General features: G+C 41.5%; 1 protein-coding gene across 9 annotated transcripts in view; it reads right to left on the reverse strand.

Moving 5' to 3' along the window:
* Positions 1-953: 953 nt before the first annotated feature.
* Positions 954-25,523, reverse strand: part of celf5a (cugbp, Elav-like family member 5a) — a 173,980-nt gene continuing 149,410 nt past the window's right edge. For 2 of the 9 annotated variants that reach the window (XM_044044284.1, XM_044044283.1), the window contains exons 6-12: positions 23,400-23,546; positions 16,643-16,787; positions 7,892-8,104; positions 6,555-6,641; positions 5,197-5,340; positions 2,579-2,742; positions 954-1,543 (exon numbers count right to left, since the gene is read on the reverse strand). In XM_044044284.1, the coding sequence (XP_043900219.1) occupies positions 2,615-2,742; positions 5,197-5,340; positions 6,555-6,641; positions 7,892-8,104; positions 16,643-16,787; positions 23,400-23,546 (864 nt within the window). In that variant the 3' untranslated portion in view covers positions 954-1,543; positions 2,579-2,614. Of the gene's footprint in view, positions 1,544-2,578; positions 2,743-5,196; positions 5,341-6,548; positions 6,642-7,891; positions 8,108-9,923; positions 10,011-16,621; positions 16,788-23,399; positions 23,547-25,523 lie in introns of all 9 variants that reach the window. The other 7 variants (XM_044044282.1, XM_044044281.1, XM_044044276.1 and 4 more) reach the window with 6 other exon arrangements.

The following is a 25,523-nucleotide window of genomic DNA, read 5'->3' on the forward strand; positions in this document are numbered from 1 at the left end:
GTCATTGATTGTGCATCTCTTGCCCTGCGGTGCTGCACCCCATCTGATCAATATTATCATTATCCTAATTATGCTGTGGGTTAGCTCTGAGGCCCCGTGAACTGATGGTCCCTATTAAGGGAGATATGTTGGCACTTGGGGATGAGGGGAGGGAGAGGAGGAGGAGGAGGAGGAGGAGAAAGAGGAGGGGAGCCTGCTGAGAGCAGCTGGAGAAGCTTGGCAGCAGGAGAGGGCACGACCTGGCAGCGACCACTGTGACACGCCGATGGAAATTTTAACAACTTGCTGTCAGACTCATTTGTATATTTTATTAAGCAGTTACAGATGCTGTGCTGTTTTACTGCTGCGTATCCAGCTCAGCCGGGTGGCACTTTTACCACAGTGGTTTATGGTCACATTATCTGTGATATCAAGATTTTAATCATGACACGGAATGACTCTTGTTTCAATTATGGGATTGCAGCGTGCAGAGGGGAGCAGAGGAGACAGCATAGCACGCTGTGACGTTTACACGGAGATGCTGTATTGCGTCACATTTGGCACGTCCGACAGATCAAACCTCCGAGATGAAATACTGTGATGCAGATGGAGCAATGAGTGGCAAAAGGAACATATCTGAACATGCCGCAACAATCTCTAACCCACATATTCTACGCCACTAAAATAGTATAGCTTTATTTTTTATGTTTTTTTTTTTTTAATATTTTGATTTAATATTCTCAAACCCAGTAGCTTTAAATGTAAAAGGAAAAAGAAACCGATTCCCCATTTCGTCTTTTTTTTTTTTTTCAACCTGAAGCTATATTTCTTCTTAAGTTAAGTTTTTAATATTATTAGTAGTAGTTTGTAGTATTAGTATCATTAATACTATATATTACTGTTCAGAACAATAAAAATGTTTGGTCCTTTGGTCCCTTAGGGGTGAAAGATTTGCAGTTCTACTGTTGCTAATGGAAACCTCGGCGACCTCCAAGAGTCATAGTTCTGCTTTTGCTGAGAGAGACGATGAGAGAATAAGAGAAAGAGGGACAGAGAAATAAAGTCTGTCAGTGGATGTGCAGAATAGCTTCTTCTTTCCACTGTTTTTCTTGATCTTCAAGTTTTAACCCTCATTTGTCCAGTACAGTAAAAGCCACAAGCGCCTCTTTCCTTATATATATGTGTATATAATATGTATATAGAAATCTATTTGTTGTTGCTGCTTTTTTGTTTGTTAGTTTGTTGCTTAATTAACAATTCAAGTCTCAACAAGAAAAAAAGTTCTGTTGTTCAGTCTCATTACATCTTTTTCATTTGTTTTTTTTCTTTTTGTCTTCCTTGCACTGTGCCATCTGTTACTGTTGAGTCCCTGGGTGAAGCGTCTCCTCCTCCTCCTCCTCCTTCGCATCTTCTTCTTCTTACGTAATCTATATCTTCATAAGTAAATGCTGATATGTCTTCAAAAATTCCTTATGTGTTGATTTTTTTTTTTTTAAAACATATGTTGCTTTCAAAGAAAAAAAAGTTTAACTCCTCAGAGACATCTTCACGTGTCCTCTAAAACCTGCAAAAGAAGAAAAAGGCAATTTCAGATCTCACTGCTCATTAAACTGTCATTTCGCAGATCCATTTCTTTAAACTTTGGGCAGTTCAGCGTGGCTCTATTATATCAGTGTAATGGTCTGGAGAGAGCTAACCCACACTGGAAAACCAATCAGTCTTTGTCAATCATGGCGATGACACATTCTGCCATCGTTAATATGTACCTACTGTGCTGCATATAATATTAACATGTATATAGTCTCTTTATATGTCATGTAAAGAAGGTTTTAGCTTTACATTCACTAGTATTGACAGTATCTGTTCATTAGATAAGGTTCTGTTTTTTTCCAACATCAGGATCCTGAGAGATTTATGAAAATGTTAATAGATATAACGTCACACAATTAGACAGGAAAGTGACAGTTTTTTCTCTCTTACATCAGACTCCAGACATTACTGGGAAAAAAAATCCTGAATCTGCCTGTTTTCTTTCTTTATTTATTTATTTATTTTCTTACTGTCGTTGTTTTTACATCAGGACTCAGACATTATTTCCTGAGAAACTGATGAAAATGTTAAAAATAAATATTATGTCACACAATCGGATAGGAAAGTGACGCAAACCAAACATCTTGGAGCCGTCTGTTAAACTGTAACCACACCAAATGTTCTTCCCCGAGATAATCATCTGAGTTTGATGCAAACTGATTCAGTACTTTCTGTGCAATCCTGCTCACAGACAGACAAACAAACACAATAAACCAGCAGTCGCACAGGAGAGAACATCCATCTTCTACTGCTTTATCCTCCACATGAGTCTTTCTTGTGCCAATCCCAGCTGACATAGGGTGAACCTTGGACAGGTCACCAGTCCAGGGGCCACATAGACACAAACAACCATCCACTCTTACACCTATGGCCAATTTACAGTGAAAACATAAAAAAACACAGCTCACAAAACACTGATGAACCGATCTTTCAAACATGAGTTCAATCTTAAGCCTCTGCAGAAACTAAATGAAGGATCTAAATCCTGAACCAGGCGTCATGTGCTCACCTGTGCTGCTTCAATGAATACTGAAGGTAGGCTGTGTCAGTAAGGGCGGCTGGCATCCTTCGGTCTCTTTAGCTGCACTTTCAACCTCTTCATCCCAATCTGAAAGCCATTCATGGCTTGAATAGCTGCCTGTGCACTAGCAGGGTTGTCGAAGCTCACGAAGCCTGTGGAGGGTGGGGGTGGGGAAATGCATATTCATTAACTTTAATGAGAGGTAGGTAATTATAGAAGTCCAAATGGATGTTAAGGTGATAAATTAATATTTGCACATGATATTTATTGCACAATGACTCAAATGGCTGACAGGGACAAATATATGCTTTATCATCACGGGCTGTCGAACCCCTGAATGAAAGTAGATGGTGCTGTTGAGACAGGCTAGTAAACTCCTCCGTGTCGTGGGACGGAACACTGTGAAAGTGTCCGTCTGTTTCAGTTCAGCTTGGTCCACCGTGTAAACCAGGTGCGCTAAAATTGAACCTCCACATGTCAAATGTTGCCGCACAACCTCTCATTAAGTGAAATAACAGACTTTAAATACAACCTAAGTGCACGGAGGTTACTGTCTAAAGACATCGCTGTCCAAACATCGTCTCCTAGTTGACAGTTTTTGTCTGGGAAATATGTAATGTAACAGTGTTCTGTGATTGCACAGAGAGGCAACACATCCACATGACAGTGGTGACAGTGCTGAATAAAGCACAGTCTAACAAACCACCACCTCTCTTAACATACGCAGTATTTTAATGAATAAATACAATAAGGGAAGTAAAAATATGTCAGTGACAGCTATGGCAGCACGTTTTAATAATAAATAATAATATTTTTTATTTATTTTTGTGCTTTTAAAGGGCGTTCAAAGACAACTGTATGTAATGTTTAACACTTCAGGATTTTTGTATGATCAAATTTCACCAATTCTCTGCTTCAAAGAACAAATACAGATCTGAATAACATCATGGAGTTCCTGTTCATAATAAGCAGGAGAGTAACTAGGGCATCCTATTAAATTTAATAATGTCCCTGTCTGTGAAGCTTTTTGAAATCCACAGAAAGCCCAAAAATACTGCAAAATAAATGAAGGCGGATAATGTAAATGGACAAAATGCCTCAAACAAAGCAGGAACACAAACAGTTTCCAAGTCGCAGACACACACAGTTTGTCACCTCCTCACACTGATGCCGGACTGTTCTGTTTCCCTCGTGTGTAAAAATAAAGCCTTGACAATCCAGTGACCAGAAACTACAGTGGAGTGTGTCTCCACTCGATGCACTCCCCCGTGTCTGTGGTGTCATTAGGAATAGTCGATGCCCCATGAAAAAAAAAAACAAGAAAACATGACCACACACAGCCACCTGGGGGAGACGTCTGCCGGCCTGCTTGGATTCAACTCGGCCCATTAGGGTGAAGGCAAGGGCAGTTTGGAGGAAGTCGAGAGAAAGTTTAGCAGCAAAGAAAAAGAGGCGACCTCCTGACCCACCGTCGCGTTAACACACTGGAGCTGAGGAGTGGAAATGAGATGAAGAGGTAAAGCGGGCTTAAAGTTCTAAGCCCAGAGCTCAGTTCTATCACAGGTTAGAAGTGTGCTTTCTCTCTTCCTCTGTGTTTCCTACTCTGTTACACACCATCAATCTAAGTTTATCCCCCCGTTCTCTTCTCTAGATTAATTACACCAGTGTTCTGCCTCCTTCCCCAGGCCTAACATTATGTTGTAAATGCATAGTGTATACGTCAATACTGCAAATAGCTCTTCTTTCATGAATTTATATGTTATTAAGTCGCCCCAGGGAGTCAGGACCTGCGATCAATTTTTCCCAGGATTCTACATTTCCCTGAAGTGAAAACAAATGCTGATCCATAATTGTCTTTTGCCTTCCTTTCCCCCGGACATCCCTGGCCCGCCTCCTCAAAGTTTTTATAAGCCCTGGAGCTTCTCGGTATGTATGTTTGTGTGTGTGTGTGCTGACTGACAGAGCTAAATGGGACAGGGGGGTGTGGCGGTGTGTAAATCAGCCCCAGCAGTGAGGGTATTGACAGATATTGGGGTTACGGAACGGTAATGTTGATGCTGATGCAGCAACTCAAGGTTTCCAGGTCACACGGCTGCCAAACTGAAACAAGGACACGCTCTGTGATTGACTGCATCACGGCGAGTTTGGCGACGATGTACTCAGCACATTTTTTTTTTCTTCCAACGGTGCTAATACCAAAGCACAACTGTCATCAAGATGCTAATTCGGGTCAGTCTATCAGGGCACACACAGACACACTCACACACATACATATATATATACTGTATATATATATATATATATATATGCATATACACACGCCTTTCTCACAACGTCAGCTGGGATTGGCACCAGCGACCCCTGTGACCCTCATGTGGAGGATAAAGCGGAAGAAGATGAGTGAGTGTACACACACACACACACACACACACACACACACATACATGCACATTACTGTGTACCCAAATCTGTAAAAAGTAGCCTACATACATGTCTATAAGACCCGTTTTAAAGTATATCTTCAACATTTCCGAGCTGTTACTATAAGAAGGAGTGAGTAAAATAAACGTAAAGAAGTCAGTTGTTAAAGGCAGAGGAGAACACACCGAAACACTTGCTCTGGTTGGTCGCCCGGTCCATGAAGACCTTAGAGGAGATGACGGTGCCAAAGGGCAAAAACATCTGCATGAGTTCATTGTCTCCAAACTCCTGTGGCAGGTGGTAGATGAACAGGTTACAGCCCTCTGGACCTGGATACAGACAGAAAGTGACAGAGAGGGAGGGGAGGGGAGGGGAGGAGGGGTGCAAACATCTGTGAAGCTGGTGTTTGGTATTTTCATCTGTGCAGCCTCTCTCGTTGATTAAATTAAGATAGCGAAAATAGATTTCCGAGATGTCTGTGACATTATCAGTAATAAAATATTTCTGTTTCTAAACACACAAGAATAAATGGAAAAGTTTCTGCACTGATTTACTGATACTGCATGGACACTGACTCTACATTTATATTCTCCATTTTACATTCTTGATATTTAGCCAGCTTCTCTAAATAAATGTGAATATTTATCTGATCATGATCTTAAAGAACGGCTCTTAGTGTAAGAGTAAACTATGAGACTACATATATATAATTACCATGTTATACATACTTATACATTACATTTTGACTTTTTACGTTCTAATGTCATATTTTACATCCGCTCGAGCTAACTGCTTTGATTCAAATGTTTCTAATTAATACATTTCATTTAACATGTTTTAATGTCTTTGTTTGCCTATGTTTCTCATGCTTTTATTTCTCCTATGTCTCTCTGTCTTTTACTTAACATGACTGTAAATGACGACCACACCTCAATGATTTCCCAAATATAAATAAAGGTCATACGTACGTATGTTTTTGTCCCATCCCCTCAGGTTTACCTGTCTTCTTCTATGTATGTATAAGATGTACAGCATTTAAACTGTTGACTGCTTTAAGTAAGACCTTCAGTCATGTTGCAAACCATATATTCATGTATAATTCATATATAGCTCACATCATGTTCTGATAATAAGAATATGATTATTGAAGCGTGGACAAAAGCATGGATCGTTGTGGATGATGAACAATAATTTCTATCTATATATGTATCCTGTGTATACACAGTATAATGTACTACGGTTGTATTGCAGTTATTATTTAGTCCTCATGCTTTATTACCAAGGATGAGATGTGAGCTACATTCGATACTACTGTTCTCTCAGCCGTACCATTTTATTTATCTATTAGAGAGAATGAGATGTGTGAGGCGTTGAGGTAATAGTCTTCTCTCACACACATGCCCTCTTTATGTATGTGTTGCACAAGATGAGGTGCGGTTGGTGTAAAAGCAATATTGGCCTCTCGTGCTCGTCTTCTTTATATATCCATTACACAGGATGAGATGTATAAAGTGTAAAAGTAATAATGTTCTCTCACCCTCACCTTCTCTCTGCTGCTGTTGCTGGATGACCTGGGGTGGTTGGGGCAGCGTCTGGCCAATGGGAGTCAGTGTGGTGGCTGGGTAGATCGCTGCAGCGAGGTAGAGAGGGAGGAGAGAGAGAGGGAGAGAGAACGGGGGGAGGAAGAATAAAAAGAGCAGTGGGGTGTAAAAAAAAAAGAGAAAGAAAGTGGAATGGTGTCAAGGATGCTTAAGGTCGATCACACCCGTATTACATGTAATCAAAGTCTTTGTGATGTTATGTTCTAAGGCGGTGTCCTACATTATCTGAACACATACTGCCTCACACTTATACAGTAATTGTGTCTGCTTATTTAGCATTTAAGGTGGAAATGTAATAAAGAACCTGATATTAAAATGTGATTGGCTCACAGGTCTGAATCTGTCCTGAATGCGTCCTCAGATCCAATCACAGAGAACACATTCACAAGCAGGACTGATATTGATTCAAAAAAATCCATACCATATAAAAAAGTTATATGATATTGATATCTGGAATGCAATACCAATTCCAGGAATGTGTTTTTTATACCAATTTTATTAAATCTTTGACAAAAAGTTATATTGCACACTATGGAAAAACTTTTAGGTCTTCTTGCAGTCAAATGTGGAGCAACTTTCTCACTAATTTTCATTCTGTGCACTTGTCAACACACAATCACTCATTAAACAAGCGCCAACCTCGCAGAAGCACAACACAGACACGTGTTAAGCATAGTCTTCCTTTGTGTCTGCACGCTTACTGGCATCACTGATGCTAATGAGATTCCTTAGGTACCAAAATTTGGTATCAAATGACAACATATTTTTGGTACTAGGAGTAAGAGAGGAAGTTCGATGCACAGCCTGAAGTTCGGTCAATATCACAAAAGTACTTAAGTTCAATATCTAGCCCTATTTAGAGGTGGCTTGAGAAGGCATGTGATCACATTTCTGTGCATGCATGAGCACAATCTGTCCTCGGGGCGCAGTACAGACCGCCTCCTCAGCTGATGTCTAATCCGTGGCAGTTTGTTATTTCTTTTTTTCGAGTGGTTAAAACTTACAGCATTACATGATTAGAGCTTTGATTACCTTCTCTTTTTTCCTCTCTCTCTCTCACACACACACACATTTTCTGTGTCCTTTCTTTCTCGTAAACAGCCGTGACATCAGTGTGTACTTGAATAATGGGCGGGGGTATCACGCCTGATCATAGTGGTCACAGGAGCGGCATAAAAGCCCTATTTAAGGCTGCCTGCTTGCGATGGGATCAATGACGATGGATGTAAATACCGGGTACGAACGGGGCCGCAGTAAACACAGCCTTCTTGTCTCTCACCTGTGTATTGCTGTACTCCAGTGAAGGCTTGCTGGAGAGTGTCAGCGGCGGTGGGGCTCTGGGTGGAGTAGGGTGGCAGGCCATTGGTGTACACGGTCTCCACGGCAGGATGTCCGTTGGGCTGATGAGGGATGCCAGTGAATCCGTTGACAATGGGTGTGACAATGCTGGGCACGGCGGAGGTGGTGATGTTGGCTGGTGGAGAACTGAGGCCTGCTGGGAAAAGAAGATTTCACTGTTATTGGATCAGGAGAATTCCATCTGTGTGGCTATACAGATTATTAGTGTACACAAAGATATGCTTCCCCATGGAGCAACAAGAGTAAAGACATGCACACACACACACACACACACACGCCCACAAGCAGATAAACACACGCACACAAAGCTCGTGACCTGAAGCTATACTGCATTTCGTCTCTAATGCAAGGACACGGGTCTGATGCGAGTCTGTCACATATCTGCCATTTGTGGTGACACATCCTGCAGGATAGCTGGGAAGTCAACCTGTGAAAAATGAGCCTGTCTGTAGTGTTTGTGCGATACCCTGCTGGCTCCCACTGCTCAAGATGATGAAACCACTATGCAACTTCGGAGAGGGAGGGCAAGAAAAAAAAGATCTGGACTAGATAGAAGGGGATTACAGATGGAGATTTGCTTGAATGAACAGGTAGAAAAAAACCACAAAGATGGCTCTTTACTTTTATACACCATAAAAGAGACGAAATAACAACAGTTGGCAGTTTGACGAATGGGGGGGTCATAACATGTATGGCACACGCCTGAAAGGCAGATGCACGACGGTTCATGAGTGGAATTGAAATTGGATGCTCCCTGTCCTCCCTCATTCAATGCATTTTAAAAGGACACTCCTTTAGAAAGTGTTTCCAATTATGCCGTGAACGTCAAAGTACCCATTTTGAGCAGAGTCTCACTGTGTGATGGTCTCTCTAAAACGGCTGCTCCGTGGCAAAGCATCCAAGCTCGTTGAAGTACTGCTCCCCCGAGGACCACCTCTCAATCTGGAAAACCTCGCTCTGATTGGACAGAAAGCCTGGGTTGTCACGGAAACCCTCCAGCATGCCATATCCCCACAATCTGGTGCCTCAGTAAAGAACCCCCCTGTGAGAGGTGGTCCAGATAGGGTGAACGATCACATCCAGTATACACATAATGTGCGCTGAAATTTATGCTAATACAACAATAAATACGTCTGTATATCACATGCTGAAAACTTGTATTAAAATCTTCTACATATCCAAATGGGACTGCCTTCATCCTCTCCTCACTCATACTTTTCCAAGTTTCCAAGCATTTAAGTTATGAGGAGACTGACAGTAAGGTCTACTGCCGCAGTGACCGGGGGAATTATCCAGGTCCAGTGAGAGCTGTTGTGTCTTTTGCACTGGTTTCCTTTTTTCTCTCTGTTTTTTTTTTTTTTTTGAAGCCTCCCCACGATTGCTTGTTTCCTGTGGAGCTGTGATGAATTAGACTGCAGCTTCAGCCTATTCTCCTACCAGGACCCAAGAGACTGCCGCTCCTATTCTGAGGACGAGAGACAGCCAGTCTGCTCGGGCCACACACACTTTACTGTACCACCAGATAATGCACCCTCTCCATCATCAGGCAAATTCATTTTCCAAGGCTTTGCAGGGCTGTGGGAGTGTGCGTCTGTGTAAGTACGGCAGTTATAGAGGTGGCAGGAGTGCTATATTGTGTGGACACCTTTCATGCAATTACATACGTTCAAAGGTCAGCGGGTTGGACATGAGGTGAACGCATGGCACAAGTAACAGACTGGCTCCACTGACTCACTCCCGGTTATCGCGATGGAGGAGTCACAGCAGGGGAAAAAGCAACACAAGTCATACATGTGATAAAACAGCAAAGTGAATGCTGGGAAATATGACAGAAGCTGGGTGAGGTCACGATACAGGGGGGAGGGAAAGACAATAAGCAACACCATGCCCAATAAAACAATGATTACATGAGGGAGAAATGTATGTAGCCTAGTCATCAAATTTATCCTCACTGTCACAATGGCCGAACATCCAAGTGGAGCAGATCCTGGAAATGCTCTCCTCAGTAGTAATGGGTGAGTATTTCCTACTATCCTGAACTAGAAAATAACAAGACATTTTCATTTTATACTTCAGTGGACATGTAGTTCTGGCATTGCATTGTGGACAATTGTATTCATAGCCTGTTTACAATGCACACACACACACACACACACACACAAGTGCAGATATACATGTGGCCGTCAGGGTGCGCTGAGTGTGAATTGGTCTGTAATAATGACATGTTGTTCCTCACTCTGAGGCTGAATAGGAAGCTATAGGACAACAGATTACATATTCTATGCAGCAAGCACTTAACTATCACCTCTGCTCTCTTATTAGTGAAAGAAAAAAGTAGCAATACTAAATAATATGTCTATGTGTGTGTCACATATATTGATGTTATGCAAGGTGAATTACACTGATATTCTTGCAGGCTGCTCCTGTGAGGTGGGAGAACTGTTGATTTGCTATGTGCCACGATTGCCTCCAGAGAGGAGTCTTCACATATTTATTATGCTAATTATGCATTCAAATATACAAGAAATGCTATACCCATACTGGTGAGTGCAGTCATTATCAGCACAAGGACCGCCTTTCGCTGGAGCAAGTAATAAGCAGTCAAAACAGATGCTTTCATCTAACTGATTTAAAATGTCATGCATTAAGACTCAGATAAAAATGTCTGTCTGATTCTGAAATGGTGAATAATAAATCTGAGCATGGGAAGTGAAGCTTTTTCAAAGGCACTCTATGTGCCAAAATAAACACTCACGGTATTCAACATCACTTTGAATACCGTCCCTTAGGTTACTGATAAATACTTGAACATTTGAGCAAATAAAATGTGACATAAAATTAATGTGTTTGTGAAATAATGTGCCCCTACTTTGTGACACTCACATTTTTTATCTACTAAACATTTAAACGCTCATCAAAATGCAAATTAATGCAAATTGCATTCTGTGTTAGACACAGACTCTTTCTTACCAATAATGTCACACACAACCACTTGTAGGGTCTATAAGGTGCTTCCACTTAGAAGCCTTGAAAGTCTGTTTTCTTAATTTGCGTCCTACTCTGAGGGCTGTTGTTTTGATGTCAAACTAACACATTTACTGCAATATGAAAACATTGTTTTGCATAGATGAAATCACATCAGTGTCTGAGTTCATCTATTAGATTTAAAATACATTCATTGGCTTCATCGATGCAGTTGTATGTTGATGAGGCAGCTCTCTTTGGCTTTGGTTTATATCATCTGAGGCTGAAGTTTGACTTAATAAATGAATACATTTACCCAGACATTTCATAGCCAGTGAGGAAAACTAATACATATATATTTAAATCACTATCCGGAGTCAATGATGCTCTTCAGAATCTGCACTTCAGTCATCACATCCACTAAGAACCGTGAACAGTAATCAGCAAGCTGTCAGGGCCCTCAGCTCTGAGCTTGAACAAAAGCTGCAACTAAACTGACGTGAGCTATAATCTATAACACACATGAAAGCAGTATCTCTGATTGAACATCGTGCACTTAAGAAGATTTCACCTTAGTCTTTTTGAAAGTACCTAAAAGGAAGACGCTAATAACAAGGACAATGTTTGTTTTCCCTGCAGTCGCGGTCTCAAAGCCAACAGTGAATCTCCAAATCATTTTACCTCCACCGTAAACCAGACACTGGATTATTTGCCTCCTGATATCCTGTTTTACTGACAACAACATTTAAATATAAATGTATTAAATTCATTACAAAAAAAGACAACACTCGTGGCTAACTAGTAGAATATTTCCTTCCTCACTGTGATATTCCTGGGAGATTTGACAGGTAAAGACAGGTAAAGTGGATGATGTAATTAAAGATGACTAAAATGAAACAGTCAATTATCCTTAAAAGAAATGTTTAGAGAATGTCAAACATCTTTTTTGATATTTTAATACGGACATAAATGTGAAACCAAAAGTGAAACTTTAACCATTAATCATTAGTACAAGTAACAGCATCTTTCCACATGACTGTCTCTAATACTGTCTGCTTCACACCTGAGGCCAGTGTACATACAACGACCAAACCAGTGTGTCTGACTTTCAGATCCCTGGATAGAGCAGATGGACAGCGCATGAAGCTCTGCTGCTCGTGTTTTTGCTCACACTGACCAGATTTGATCCAAGCGATTGCTGTAGCTGCACTTACACACACCAGGGGCAGAAAAGCCTTCACAGAGCAGCTCTATTCCACTCCTGGGATTTGTTGTGATTCTGATGCAATGGGCCTCATTTAAACTGAAAGCAGGCATAACTGAGGAAAAATGACCCTTTGTGCGACTGGACATGTTTCATAGTTGATATATTTACCCTTGGAGATAAAACTATTGGGGAAGGGAAAAAAAAAACCCTCGCAGACATCATCTATGGACTATAAGCTGGAGGTCACACCATCAATTAAGACACACAGGTGCTCATGTGGCTCTCGACACAGTATAGCACTACATTTTCATTTCAAATAGTTTGGATGTGACACTGCTGGAAATCTGCCTCCAGCATTTGTTTGGTGCAGAATTGGACATTAAATATAATGTGTCTCTATGACATGTTGGATGCGTCATGGACGACAGGTGCACATACTGAGAAAGATTACTATGTCCAACAGCTCATTAGTTTCATGGTGATTGTCACAATGGAAGTGTTGCACATCAATGTTGCAATCATGCACGCCTCCAGCAAGGATGGAAGAAAAAACACACACACAACGCAATCTGTCTGCGAGTCTCTGGATGTGAAGCATGTGCAGTATATAGTATGTGTAACTTTTGCATATCCTTACAATGCAGCCGCAGGTATAGCCACAGACATGTCGTCCAAACAAAGCGTCTTTGACACTCAGGGCCCTGTTTAAACGATCTGTAAGTATGTGGTTCAAGTGTATTTGGGTGTGTCCAACTTAATTTATGCTAATTACATGGTGCATCATCTTGCCGCAGACTGAGCTGCAAGGCTGCAAGGGGTTCTATTTAGTGTCCAAAATATTCCTAGGTGTGTTTTGGGCATAACATCAATAAAGCCAATCAGAGTTTCACTTTTCATTCCCTTTAAAAGCCACCTGTGCCTGGTGCATTGCTATTTAAGTGGTGAGTGCAGGAAACTGGAGAAGTAAACGATTGTCTGAAGCAGAGTGATCTGCTTGTGCAACCTCACGCACGAGCACTTCCCGGTGGGTCAGTTCTGTTTGGGCAGCGAGCGAGGTGGGTAGTTGCGAGGGAAAAGCAGGGGAGACTAAAAGCTGATAAAGCACTAAGAAAGCAGCAAGAAAAGCTTAATGAACTTAAAAGAAATTGCCCAAAGTCAGAATAGGAGTTGATAAGACAATAGCAAACACATGCTTCTGTGTATGCACAGACACACAGGTAGGTACATGCGGGAGAAAGGACGGGGCTCGAGAAGTGTTTCTTAATCCTAAACCCTCAGCCCTGCATGTTTGAGATATTTCCCTATACTCCGACACATCTGATTCAAATGAATTATCAGTTATCAGGTCTTTGCAGAGCTTGATGATGAGCTGACCATTTGAGTCACAGCAGGGAAATATGCAGGACAGTGGGTTGCCAGGACCAGGATTAAGAGAAAGGGTTTGATCAACTCAAGGAGTTACATTGACATTCAATCCGCATGTAACTGATGAGGAAGAAGAGTAGGAGAAGGCACTGAAGCGCATCTCCATCCATTGACTTCAGACCAGGTTTTTGTTGGTCAATGGCTTTCAGCTGCAGAGAGTATTGTGCTAAATATGCACCTGACCACCAAGTGCGGTTGCTCCCTGCACAGCGTGGGCGTGGGGGGGTTTTTGCTCCAGGTGTTAGATAGAGCACTCACGGCAGGTCTCTTTCCGCTTCTCTCTCTCTCTCTCTTTTCCTAAACCCTTATTTTGTTCAACTTTTTATTTCTTCTGCAGCGCTCAGGGAGCAGCACCTGGTGAACATTATTTTCAAAAAGCATCATCATGCATCATTGTAAGGAAACATGCTCTAATCAGCTGAGCCATCTGGCAAACGGCTTATGCACCATCAAGCTTAAATGCTTTGCATCTGTTGATCAAATGGATGTCTCATTGTTTTCAGAGTAACACCCTTAACCTCTGAGCCTCTGCACCACGGCCTGCTGTCAGAAACAAGAGGACTTAATGTTGTAGAGGTTATACTGATCATTTAAATAAAAGATTAATGTCATCTTCATCATTAACCTGTCATTAGAGGTTTACCTAAATACTGAGCATAATGTGCTATTTAGCAAAGCAGCAGTGTAGCTATCGCTTTGCTAAAGGAGACACTGACCTTTTTATCCTTAACGGTCTTTTTGGATACAGCTACCAAATGTATGAATTTGTAGAGTTGTTTTGAGCTCCAATTTGTTTGATGAGATGACTTAATGCATGACTCAAACCTCTGTCGGTCACAGCAGAAAAGCACTCAAAAAACAGACTCTGATATTGCAATTAATTATTCCACTGACTCATTAGACATTCTACAGTCTCTCAGTAGTGTCAGGGTCTACTTATAGAGACAGTTTGGCCAGTAATGTTATATATTCCTTGAACAGACTCTAAATAAGTCATACCCACAAGTGTGAAGGGGAGATAAAATAGCTGTGTACACCAAATCATCAAGCCAGACTACCAGTCCTGCCACTGCTGGCAGCAACAGTCAAATTAATGAATGAAGAAATTGGAAGTAAAACATTTCATATTTATGGCAGTCCTTGAAATTTTACAAAAGCCATGCTTGCTCTCAAGGATGAATAATAAATTATATTAGATTCAATAATAAAAGGTAATTGTGTCCGAAAGCAGATAAATGGCACAATTTCACACACAGATTCACAGACACTTATTACTTTTCCCCTCTGTCTCTGAATGGCAAGCATAAACATATTTCAGTCTCTTGCCAACTGATATGAAATGACCTAAAATATTTATAGACGTCTAAACTATTTGTTCAGCTGTTAACAATAGCTAAGAGAAATTATTTCTTTTACTCATTTTAGCTTTGCACTGCCATTCTTCTTAAGACACTGAATTATCCCTAAACTTAATCATAACAACTTCATTCCTTACCCTAACCTTAACCTCTATAGCCCAACAAATCTCAACCCTAAACTTAACCAGTTCTTTAGAAATGAGGTTCTGCCTCATTAAAACCAGGTTTTCGTCTCCATGAGGACTACCGGTCCTGGTCAGCATTTATGTCAGAAAATATCCCAAAGAGGTAATACACACACACACAAAAACACAGACTGAGCTCCTTGCAATACAGTTGCACTATCTTTCATCAGCACTATTGTGCAGCAAAATACAGGTATGCATGCTGAACACAAACATTTGAATTACCTCGCCATCAGTGCTTTACCCATCAAAATAAGAGCTTCTCAGCAAAGACCAAGCTGCACTTTTAATCACTGTCTGATTGATTGTATCCACCCAGAAATGCACTCTTTGTGCTGAAAACTTCACGGTGAATATGTAAGAAATGCTACTCTTCTCCAGATATGAAGCTTGATGTTGAAAATGATATACTATACTATATAAATATGGATATAGATGGATACATGTTTGATTTAAAAAGTTATACAGTTGGTTTTTGCTTCAATTGCTCAATTGATCAATATTGAAGGTACTTTTTCAAACGTCTCTACACAGTCTGGATTTCCAACATTTTATGTTCATCTCAAGCTGAGGAAAATCTGAATAAAATTTACAGTAATATGACCTTTCTTTCTTTCTTTCTTACATACAGAGCAGCTAATTTCTAGCAGAAAAACTTAAATAGGCATTGTTACACTTATGATGCCCCCCCCCCCTCACCCTCTCTCTCTCTCTCTCTCTCGCTCTCACTGATTGGTCTAAAGTTACCAAAGTCATCACCTTAAAAACTCAATACTGCAGTGTAGACAAAGTAGGTGAGCAGAGCACAACAAAGACTTGGATACTCTATTATTTATTTCAGCTTGTGCTTTTGTTGAGTTGAGAATCTTGAAGTTTCCTCTGTCTCAAGGAAAATGAAGCACTGCTGAGTAAGCAAATGTTATGCAGTGGGTAGGTATTTCAAAGTCTTTCTTTTTCCTCTGTAATGTATCTGCATGGGAGGTGTTTGTTATGGAAAACAAAACCAACTGCATGCAGATCATGTGCAAGTGCTTCAAAGCACAAGGTCAAAATACTACGGGGAAATTAGTGCCTTATCTGTAAACTCACTTATTGATATTCCTTATTCGACTCTGCTCTATCCACAAATATTTTCGGCGTGCACAAACAACATCAACATGCAAATCCCACTGAATGTATTTTTTCATCTCAGTCTATCTTTTTCTCCAGTGGAATAATTTTGGATTACCAGGAAACAGGCACTCTTTCTTTTGGCCTCACTGTAACTCTACTCTTTTTTATTGTCATGCTGCGCGCACACACACACACACACACAGACACTCATACAGCCATTATCAAAAATACCCCACAGGAAAAGCACCTGCACGTACAAACACACACTGACAGTAAGACAGACCTACATACGAGTTTACAAGAGACCTTGGTCCTCGCATTCCTAATCTCACCTACTTGACAAACAAAGGCACAAACACACACTTAGATGAGCAAAGGAAAGGAAACTGAGTGCTCACCAAGGGTATGATGAAACTCACCCGACACCGGGGTCATGGGAGTGGGTGGGAGGCTGTTGATGTTGAGCGCCCCCATCTGGTGGATCTGCGTGGCAGGGAACGCCACGCTCGGTGTGAGGTAACCTCCGTGACTTGCTGCCATGATGGCTGCCTGCTGCTGCATGAGCTAAAGAAGAGGGACACGGAGAGATGTGTGGAGGGAAGGAGGGTTGCATGGGATGTGAAAGAGAGCAGGAGGGAGAACAGGGTGCAGCAGAGGTGAGGGGAGGACAGATGGTAATAAAAATATTACAAGTTGAGAGGGAGTCAGACAAAGACGGGAGAGGAGAAGCAGGAGTAAAGAGAGAAACATAGCGAGCAGAGGGAGGGATGTATGTTGAGGTTGATGGATGGATAGTGCATGGGAAGTACATGGAAAGTAGAGCAGAATAAAAGAAAGGGAAGAAAAAAGAAGCCTGTCAACCTATGTTTAGTGAAACTGTCTATCCCCACAGCTGGAAGCCTGTCACCAGCTACAGAAACAATTTAATAGCTGTCTCTTGGGCTCATACAAATCAAGAAACTGACATGTTCACATTATCTCTGTGCATAGGGAACTGGCAAACTTTTCAGAAGCGCTGAAATGCTTTTTCTTTACAGTTATTAAAACTTCACAATATTCTGTTTGGCTGTATAGAAATGCCACAGGCATCTCCCAGTCTCTGCTGTTTTTCCCTGGACTCATCTTTAATTTTTCTGATGTCTTTGTAATGATTGCCACTTGTAGCCCAACATGTATTTGGGGTTTAGATTAGCTTTGTTTTATAATTCAGTCAGAATACCACCAGGCCTGTCTCTGGATATACTTTTTTTGACAAAATAGAAGGCATTTTTCAAAATGAATACATTTGAGGTTGGAAAATCATTGCATAACCACAGTCTTAGTGTTATCTGTAAAGCCGATTTAGAAACAACAATCAGTATGTTTTCATGCGCAGTGTAGTGTCAATATCCCGTTCAGCTTGTTAGCATTCGGCGGTTTTCGATTTAGCTGGCAGCGAGTTGTTAGTAGTTTGAGCGCAAATCCTACAATCCATGAACTTTGAAATATTAAAATGATTTGAACTTACAGAGCACAAACTCAGTCTCCTCGTCCAAAAATGACTAGATTTCACCACGTTTTTCATGCCGCTGTGTTTTGCTTCTTTGGAATAGGGTGTTTCTATTATTTGGTCATCCGTGGCTATGGAGCATGAGCAGAATGCCCACTACAGGTACAGTATACATGCAGTAGTAATTTGACCCCCATTCACATTATCTATAGGTGTGTTAGTCTGAGTTTGAGAAATATGATTTTATACAATTGCAGTTGAGGTAACATTTAACATGTGTTTTGAAAGTCCAGTTTTAGTCAATTGTGATCTTTGTTAAGTGCTTTAAACATATCAGTGACTCCAGGATTATCAGTCATTAAAATTGCATTTTTTTTAACGGTACAACATGGCTACAAAATGAAATGTGAATAATACAATCTATAGCCACTCAGAGGAATTTCAATGGCAGTTGATTTTCACCCCTTGGACTGTCCCACAAAGAGATAAAATAAATAGGCTTTCATTCACTCTGCATTTATTCTCGGTATGAAGTGAAAAGCGAGAAATGAAACTATTTTCCATCAAATGCAGCCCACAGCGTGTTTATTCAAATGCATAGGACATGCCAACACGCACCACTGCCCTGCACTGTGCTCACACACATACACACAACAAGCATAGAGAGACTATTTGAGTTTCCGCACTCAGCTTAAATTCTCCCTGAGCAAACCACATGCTGAATGCCTAATTCAGAAGAAAATCCATTATTGTACAATGGCTTTTGCAGCCTAGGAACCAATGGGTTTATTTGGGGAATCAATAATCTTTCTCTGGCTGCGTAGCTGCCCATCAGGCATGTAGACCTGCATAGCTGCTCAGTGTCAGAAGAGCTGCTGATGGCCGTGGCCTGAGACTGACTCCTATAAGCAGAAATCAAACTCTCCTGCCACTGGCACTAATGCTAATGACGATATTGCGAGACAGTGGAAGTATAGAATGCCACTCTCCCATTTGCATGGTGACCCTGCAATGAAAAAGCCAATTATTTTCCCTCAGTGCCCCTGTCAGGTAACCTAAAAGCAACTGTCCCGCTGTAGAGTGCCCAATGCTGGCATCTCATCCATTAACCACATGCCTCACCACTGCTATATATTAACACCTTTTTTTTTACATTTGCATAATTTTATTAACGTGACAAATGAGGACCATCCATTCCTTTCCACATAAGATGAATTGAGCCTTTCAGAGGGCATGGATGCAGGAGACAGCAAGGGAATAAGAAAAAAAACAAAAACAATGACACAAAAACAAACAAAGAGGTCTAAAGGACGTGGGGCTCCCTTGCTTTGTCAATGCGGTGACTGCCCTCTTATTAGGATGTGAATAGGGCTGGACCTCAGGATGAAGGGCTGAACTGGGCTGGTGTTTGAGAATAAATACACTGTCACACGACTCATTGTTTTTGCTGTCCTTTCAAAGGCTTTGCTCATCACTTTCAATGAGCACAGGGGACTTGATTGTAATAAGACTGTGGTCTATTCATTTGGACCCAGTGGCCTCACACAAGCAAAAGGCCTGAATGGAGTAATAATAGAGTGGAAGTGTAACCCAGTGACTTTAGAATACTAGCCTATCCTAGATAGCATGTCCTAGATAACCCTTCTGATTCTCAAGGATAACAACGCTGGCATTCATTGATGCTTCAATCCAAATTAAATTGCAGCAAATTGGAAACTCAAGCATGTAATTACATTCAAATGCAAACAGGCTCTAATAAAAATATTCAAATATTGACAGATATTTCACATCATTTTCTTTTACGTTTCATATTTCATATGCTTTTATTTCAAAGCCTTTCTCTCTTTATTTCTGCGCGACATAGCAAAAGTCTCTTGAGGAGAATGAGCACAAATGAGTCTTCATCATCACAGACAGACACAACCTTTTCTGCCTCCTCGTGAATAGAGAGAAACGGGGGAAGAAAAAGCTGTCAAAAACAAGGGGGACAAAAGAGAAGCACGCAAGATGAAAGGGAGCAAAGAAAGTTGCCCAGGCTTCAGTGGCATTCATTTAGTGTCAGACATCTGCTTTTTTATTGCAACCTGATGGCATTACTCTCCCATGGTGCCAGCAGGCAATCACCTCTTTATCACATGGCAATTATCTGTGTAGCGCTGCTCTGTGACTCGCTGACTCTCAGAACTGTCACATGTGACCCCTTATAGACCAATCAGCCAGCAATGTAGGTAAAGAGGCAGAGAGAGAGCGAGAGAGAGCAAAGGGATGGAAAAATGACAGTGAGAGAAAGAGAGAGTGGGTCACTGTGGTGAACTAAAAGACTGAAGACACAAGCTCAAGGGGCTCATTTGTAACCCCTAATGCAAACAGGCTATATTTTTCATCTCTGGTGCACTTTGTTCTGCGTGTGCATGTGTGTGTAGGCACACGCAGGAGCAGTCAGGAGCTAATCCTCACAAGTATAAGACAGCGAAACCAGGTCACACACATCACATTGTATGATTGTGAGCAGTTTGCTGTGCAGCCAAATGATGCAGTAATCTGTTCCCATCATTTCTCGCAAGGGCTGTGCAAACGGTTTGAATGCGAGTCCCTCCAACAGGGGGAGATGTTTCCTAATGTGAGTTTACAGACATCATCTTCCCTCTCATCCACCCACACACTGTCACTATTAGCACCAAGTTAAACCATTTTCTCTCCTCTCATTTATCTGTCTCACATGTAGCCAACAGCATCTTTTAGAGAGGCAAGAAGGGCCAAGGAGCTGGAACAGTTTTACCTCTGCTGTCCTCTGACACAACGTGTTGGTTTTCCACCTGAGGAGACCAAGTGAAGCTAAAATGGCTGTCTGTTACAAGGAGATGAGAGAAAAGTGAGAGAAGTGACTTCAAATGTACAAACCCAGTGTTTATGTCTTAAAGGGAAGTAATAAATCTGATTTTATTACTTGCATTCAGTGATTAATGGGGGAACTACAGTATTATCACTCACCACAAACACTGGGATGAAACACGGATCTCTCTCTATCACTCTCTCTCTTTCGTGTCTTTCTTCTGCGGCTTGTGTTTTATGAAATCACCTTTTTGCAAATAGGATGTACGCTGTCAGAGCACACCAGTGTCTGTGTCTGTCGTGAAAATGGCACATTTCTCATTTTTGGCATGTGTTGTCAGTGTTGTACCCCTCCAATTTGTGTTCATAGCCCCCTCCTTCTCCTAAAATCCAATTTACTGGCTGTCAGCTCAACTCTATAATCCTATCGGCTGCTGTAGTGGAGAAGTAGCTCTTTGAATTTACCATTTACTGTATGCTCTGGTTATAGCTATATATACCACCTCTCCCCAAGTCTGTATTCTATACTATGCCACCACCTCTTCTCTTGGCTCGTGTATATGAAGAGTAGGCGAACATGTAGTGTGTCTTTGGAGATAAAGTCCTTTTTCTGTCACTGCAGGTTTTTCGTCTTGAGGGAATATGTGTAGTTTATCTTGCCATACAGAAACATTCATTGTATCACTTCAGCATATTCCTGGTGGCTACAAGGGAATCAACACAGCACATCATGTTTATGTAGCCAGTGCCAATGACTGTAATGTAATCATAGCCACTGCACAAGCTGGACACCCAGATTAAAGATAACTAATTATTCAATTTATTCCATATTATAACGTAGCTAGTAGTCCGAACCAGTATTTAGATGAATTAAACAAGTATTTTGCTAGATATGAAAACAACCCTTGCTGATTATTCATCGTTGGCTCTTGTGAACGTAGCTCATTATTTTATTGAGTTGATATCCAAGGTTGCCTTTCCTCTGAGTTGCTTTATTTTGCTGAATTCATTGAACGCCGGCACATGGCATCCGTAGTGTGTGACTCATATTGCTAATTCTAGAAGAATTTGACCTGCTGTATACGCTAATTGTGAAGAAACTACACAAGTGCAATTTCTCCTCTGGATTTAATGGTAATTGATTGCTTCTAATACTGAAGTATCCCCCTTATCCTTGTTACTTTGACTCGAAACTCAATTTCTGATGTCATCATCCTGCTCTTTGTCATATAGTACATAAGAGAGACAGGACGGCAAAAAGTGAGAGAAAAAACAGTAGAGTCCATGATGTGTGTGAGCACGCTTGTGTGCCTCCGTATGAGTCGACACGGGTCTCTGCCACAGTAAATATGAGTCATGGCCAACCTGAGCATGGTACAATGGTCTTTCCGCAGACCATCACTGCCTCCAACTCCCCTTAAACATTTACATTTCTCCACGTTTCCTGGGAAAGGGCTGCATTTCATGAATGATAATGAAGGTGGGAGTTTTACTAGAGAGAGAGAGAGCAGAAGAGATGGCCTCACAATTACTCAGGGATGGTCAATTTGCACATTGCACACTGGGTACCATGGCTGTGATATGAAAATGAGGGAAATGGATAAGCCCCAAAGACCTCGGAAACATCAACAATTAATCCTGACATTTAGAAGCTCTGAAAAATGTACGTTTTACATCCAAATAAGTGCGGGTGGGGGGGGAATTGTGTTTCTAAATAAACGCTATAAATACTGCATACGTGTATTTATGCAGTGTGTTGCAACAGAGGCCAAGATTTTTATCTCAATGCTAGTGGACTGTGCATATGTGTGTTCTGCCTCAGCAGTGAAGAAGAGAGTTTCTGAGCACATAAGTTGCCCATGGAATAATCTGAGTCAACTGTGGAACTTTGGCCCAGAGGGAGGGACAGGCGGAGGAGGAGGGATAGCAGGAGGCTACAGAATCAGTGCGACATAGGGAAGAGGGGGCGCATAGGCTGTCTGAACTCATCAAAGAGCCGGGGGTCTGCTGTGTGCATAGTGCCATGCCCTGAGGGGGAGGGGGTATAGTAGGCGGGGGTTGGAGGGCAAAGGAAAGCTGATGAAGGGGTTGGAGGGTACTAGCTAACTACTGTAAAGACATGTGCCTACGTGTGGAGGAAATATAATGGCGTTGCAGCACTGCTTTACAGGACAGGAATATAGAGTGGTTGTGATGGCTGTGATGATAGTTTACCAAACTAAGTTCAACTTTTGACAATATGTACCAATCAGAGGTCACAGCACAGAGAAAAACAAACTCCGGAATTGCTGGGAGGATTACGAACTACAGATTTCAGAAGCAGGCACCCTGCACTACACTATGTGATGATCCAACTACAACACTGATCAGTGATCAGTTCATTAAGCATCACATTTTTCTGATGGTGTACATTTTGCTCGAGGAGAAATGAAGCAAATCAACTTTCAGGATTGTACGGTTATACAAAATACAAAAAGAAAAAGCTGTGTGTCCAGCAGAGATCGAGCAATATCAGCGCTCTTTTGAATGTGTTTCTAAATATTGATTAATTAAAGTCAATATCCACTGTGGTTTGATTCCAACTGTGATACATAACTGGCACTATAGATGAAAAAAATGCCATTAAGTTTAATGGTGACTGTTATATAAATGATGAGAGCAGCTTGAACAGCTTGGACAGCAAATAATCAGCAGTACGCTAATCAGCGTCTTACACCAATAATCATTTAATTTGTATATGTCACATGCATAGTGTATCTGATCAATTATTATTATTATTATTATATTATTAAATATGTATCCAATTGACTATGATTATTCTGCTGTTTGAGCTACATAAGCCTTTTCCAACTCACCGCATGTGCGTAAGAGCTGTAGGTGCTGAAGGGAAGGGCGATAGCTGGGTTGAAGATGCCAAACTGCCCGACCATTTGCTGCATACGTCTGATGGTGCGCTCCTTGTCTGTGTCGGCAAACTTGACCACCAAGCTGGAGGAAGCGCCCTGAGGGAGAAGAAAGAATGGAAAATCAGAGGAAAGACAGCACAGAAAGCTCCCCCTGCTCTACTGAAAGCACCTTTAACGCTAACAGTTAATGAACGGTCCACATTACTAAAAACACATTGGAATAGCTCACAAAAGGTGTAAACGCTTAAGTAAAGCAATGGTGCACACTTGTTTTGTTGAAGAGGAAATGCCTCCTTTATTATCCAGCAAATGGCCAGTGGGAAATTCTACTTGTTGGTAACAGCTTCATGGGTCATTCTCTCATCAGTGTAATATAAAGTCTCTTGGGGCAAAGCATCGTTGCTGTGCTTGACTTAAATACTTTAAACTCCCCTGTCCAGGTGTCCGCCTTTCACAACAGAACAAATATGTAACCTTGGCGATGTCCTCCTACAGCTTGGGTGAAATGATGTGCAATGTCCAGTGATTTGAGATAAGAGCTATGAGTGTCTGTGGTTGCCACTGACCCTGAGTAAGAATGGCTTTTAAAAAAATTGTTGCTCGTTTTTTGGGAGGGACAATTTTCCCCATTTTGTCCATCTTCAGATTTAGCCTCCCTCTTCTTCAATCTGTGGCAATCCCTTTATCAACACTATTACCTCTTTACTGTAGCCCAATATTGAAACCAGCAGGTGTGTCTGCCACTCTCCCTTCATTAAGAATCTTCAAATGATTTAGCGCTACAGTTGACCTTTTGTGTGCTCAGCCGCTCCTCCCCTCTGCGCCCCCAAACTGGCCAATCGATCCACATAAAAGGCCGAAATATTACTCTGATCTGACAGTGTAGAAAGGTTGTGTGTCAGTCACGATAAGAGGCCCCTTGAAATTGATGCAAAATTGTCAATATCAGTGGTGACTGTGGAGAAATGCTGGGAATGAAAGTCGGGGGTGGGCGGTGTGTCTTGGTTTGTCAGGGCCGGTGGGAAACCTGGCAGGAATAGCTGTGAACAAGCCTGTGTAAAAGACAAATCTAATTATATAGAATATAAGTATATATTTACATATGAGGGACTTGGGGATGTCTGCTAATAAATACATCTACAGAGAGTCTAGAGATGTTAAAAGACCAGCACTAGACCATTCAGTTTATGCATAAAGATTTGATCCTCTTTCCTTCCCCCCTCTCTACACTCAATATTCCCTCTGGCTCTTTCCTCCCAGCTTGCTTGCTGGGTTGAAGGGTTGTAAGAGCATGGCCAGTTGGTTCGGTCAGCTGCCTGACTAAATGGCTGATTGTCTCGTTAGAAGAATGATTGACTGGTGAGCAAGCTATTTGACTAGGTGTTTGGCTAACTGGCTGAAGGAATCGTCAGACCATCAAGATGCCGGACACCTGTATTCTGGCCAGCTGAGTGACTATTTCGTCTTACTGTACAAGAATACAATAGAGATAGTACAACAATTGCTATACCCCACTCCCACTGGTACCAAAAAAAACCTGCTTAATCCTGGGTTTGAAGGGGTATATGACCAGTGGTAATGTGTTTAATCGAACTTCACTACTGAGTCAAGTGGAGCGAGAGTTTTTATCGGCTTGGGTCCAATCAGCATTAGCAGAAAGTGGCTGGAACTTTCATCTTGCACTCGTTAGCAATGACACTACTTTTCGCAACTTGGAGAAGCACTCAATATTTTTATTTCACCTTACAGTTCAGGTTATTAGCAACTTAAAATCATTCACCTGCTGTGGAGTTTGGGGGACCCACGTTATAGATGAAAAATACTAATGACACTGAGCTCCACTGTTGTTGTTTTTCTCTGTGCTTTTGTGACGCCACATTTCATGCATGGATAAAGCAGGGGTGAAAAAAAACACCACAGGGCCACAGGTAATAGAAATGGTGTTAATCACCTTTTTGTAGCAGGTTCACACAGGTCGCATCGTCTCGTTTATTTGGAGTGTACGTAGACACTTCAAGGTTAAACTTGGCACAGTCACATGTTTAGGGTTTGTCTGTTGTGACTGTACAGCAT

Source organism: Solea senegalensis, linkage group LG14 (assembly GCF_019176455.1).
Source record: "Solea senegalensis isolate Sse05_10M linkage group LG14, IFAPA_SoseM_1, whole genome shotgun sequence".
Taxonomy (NCBI): Eukaryota; Metazoa; Chordata; class Actinopteri; order Pleuronectiformes; family Soleidae; genus Solea; species Solea senegalensis.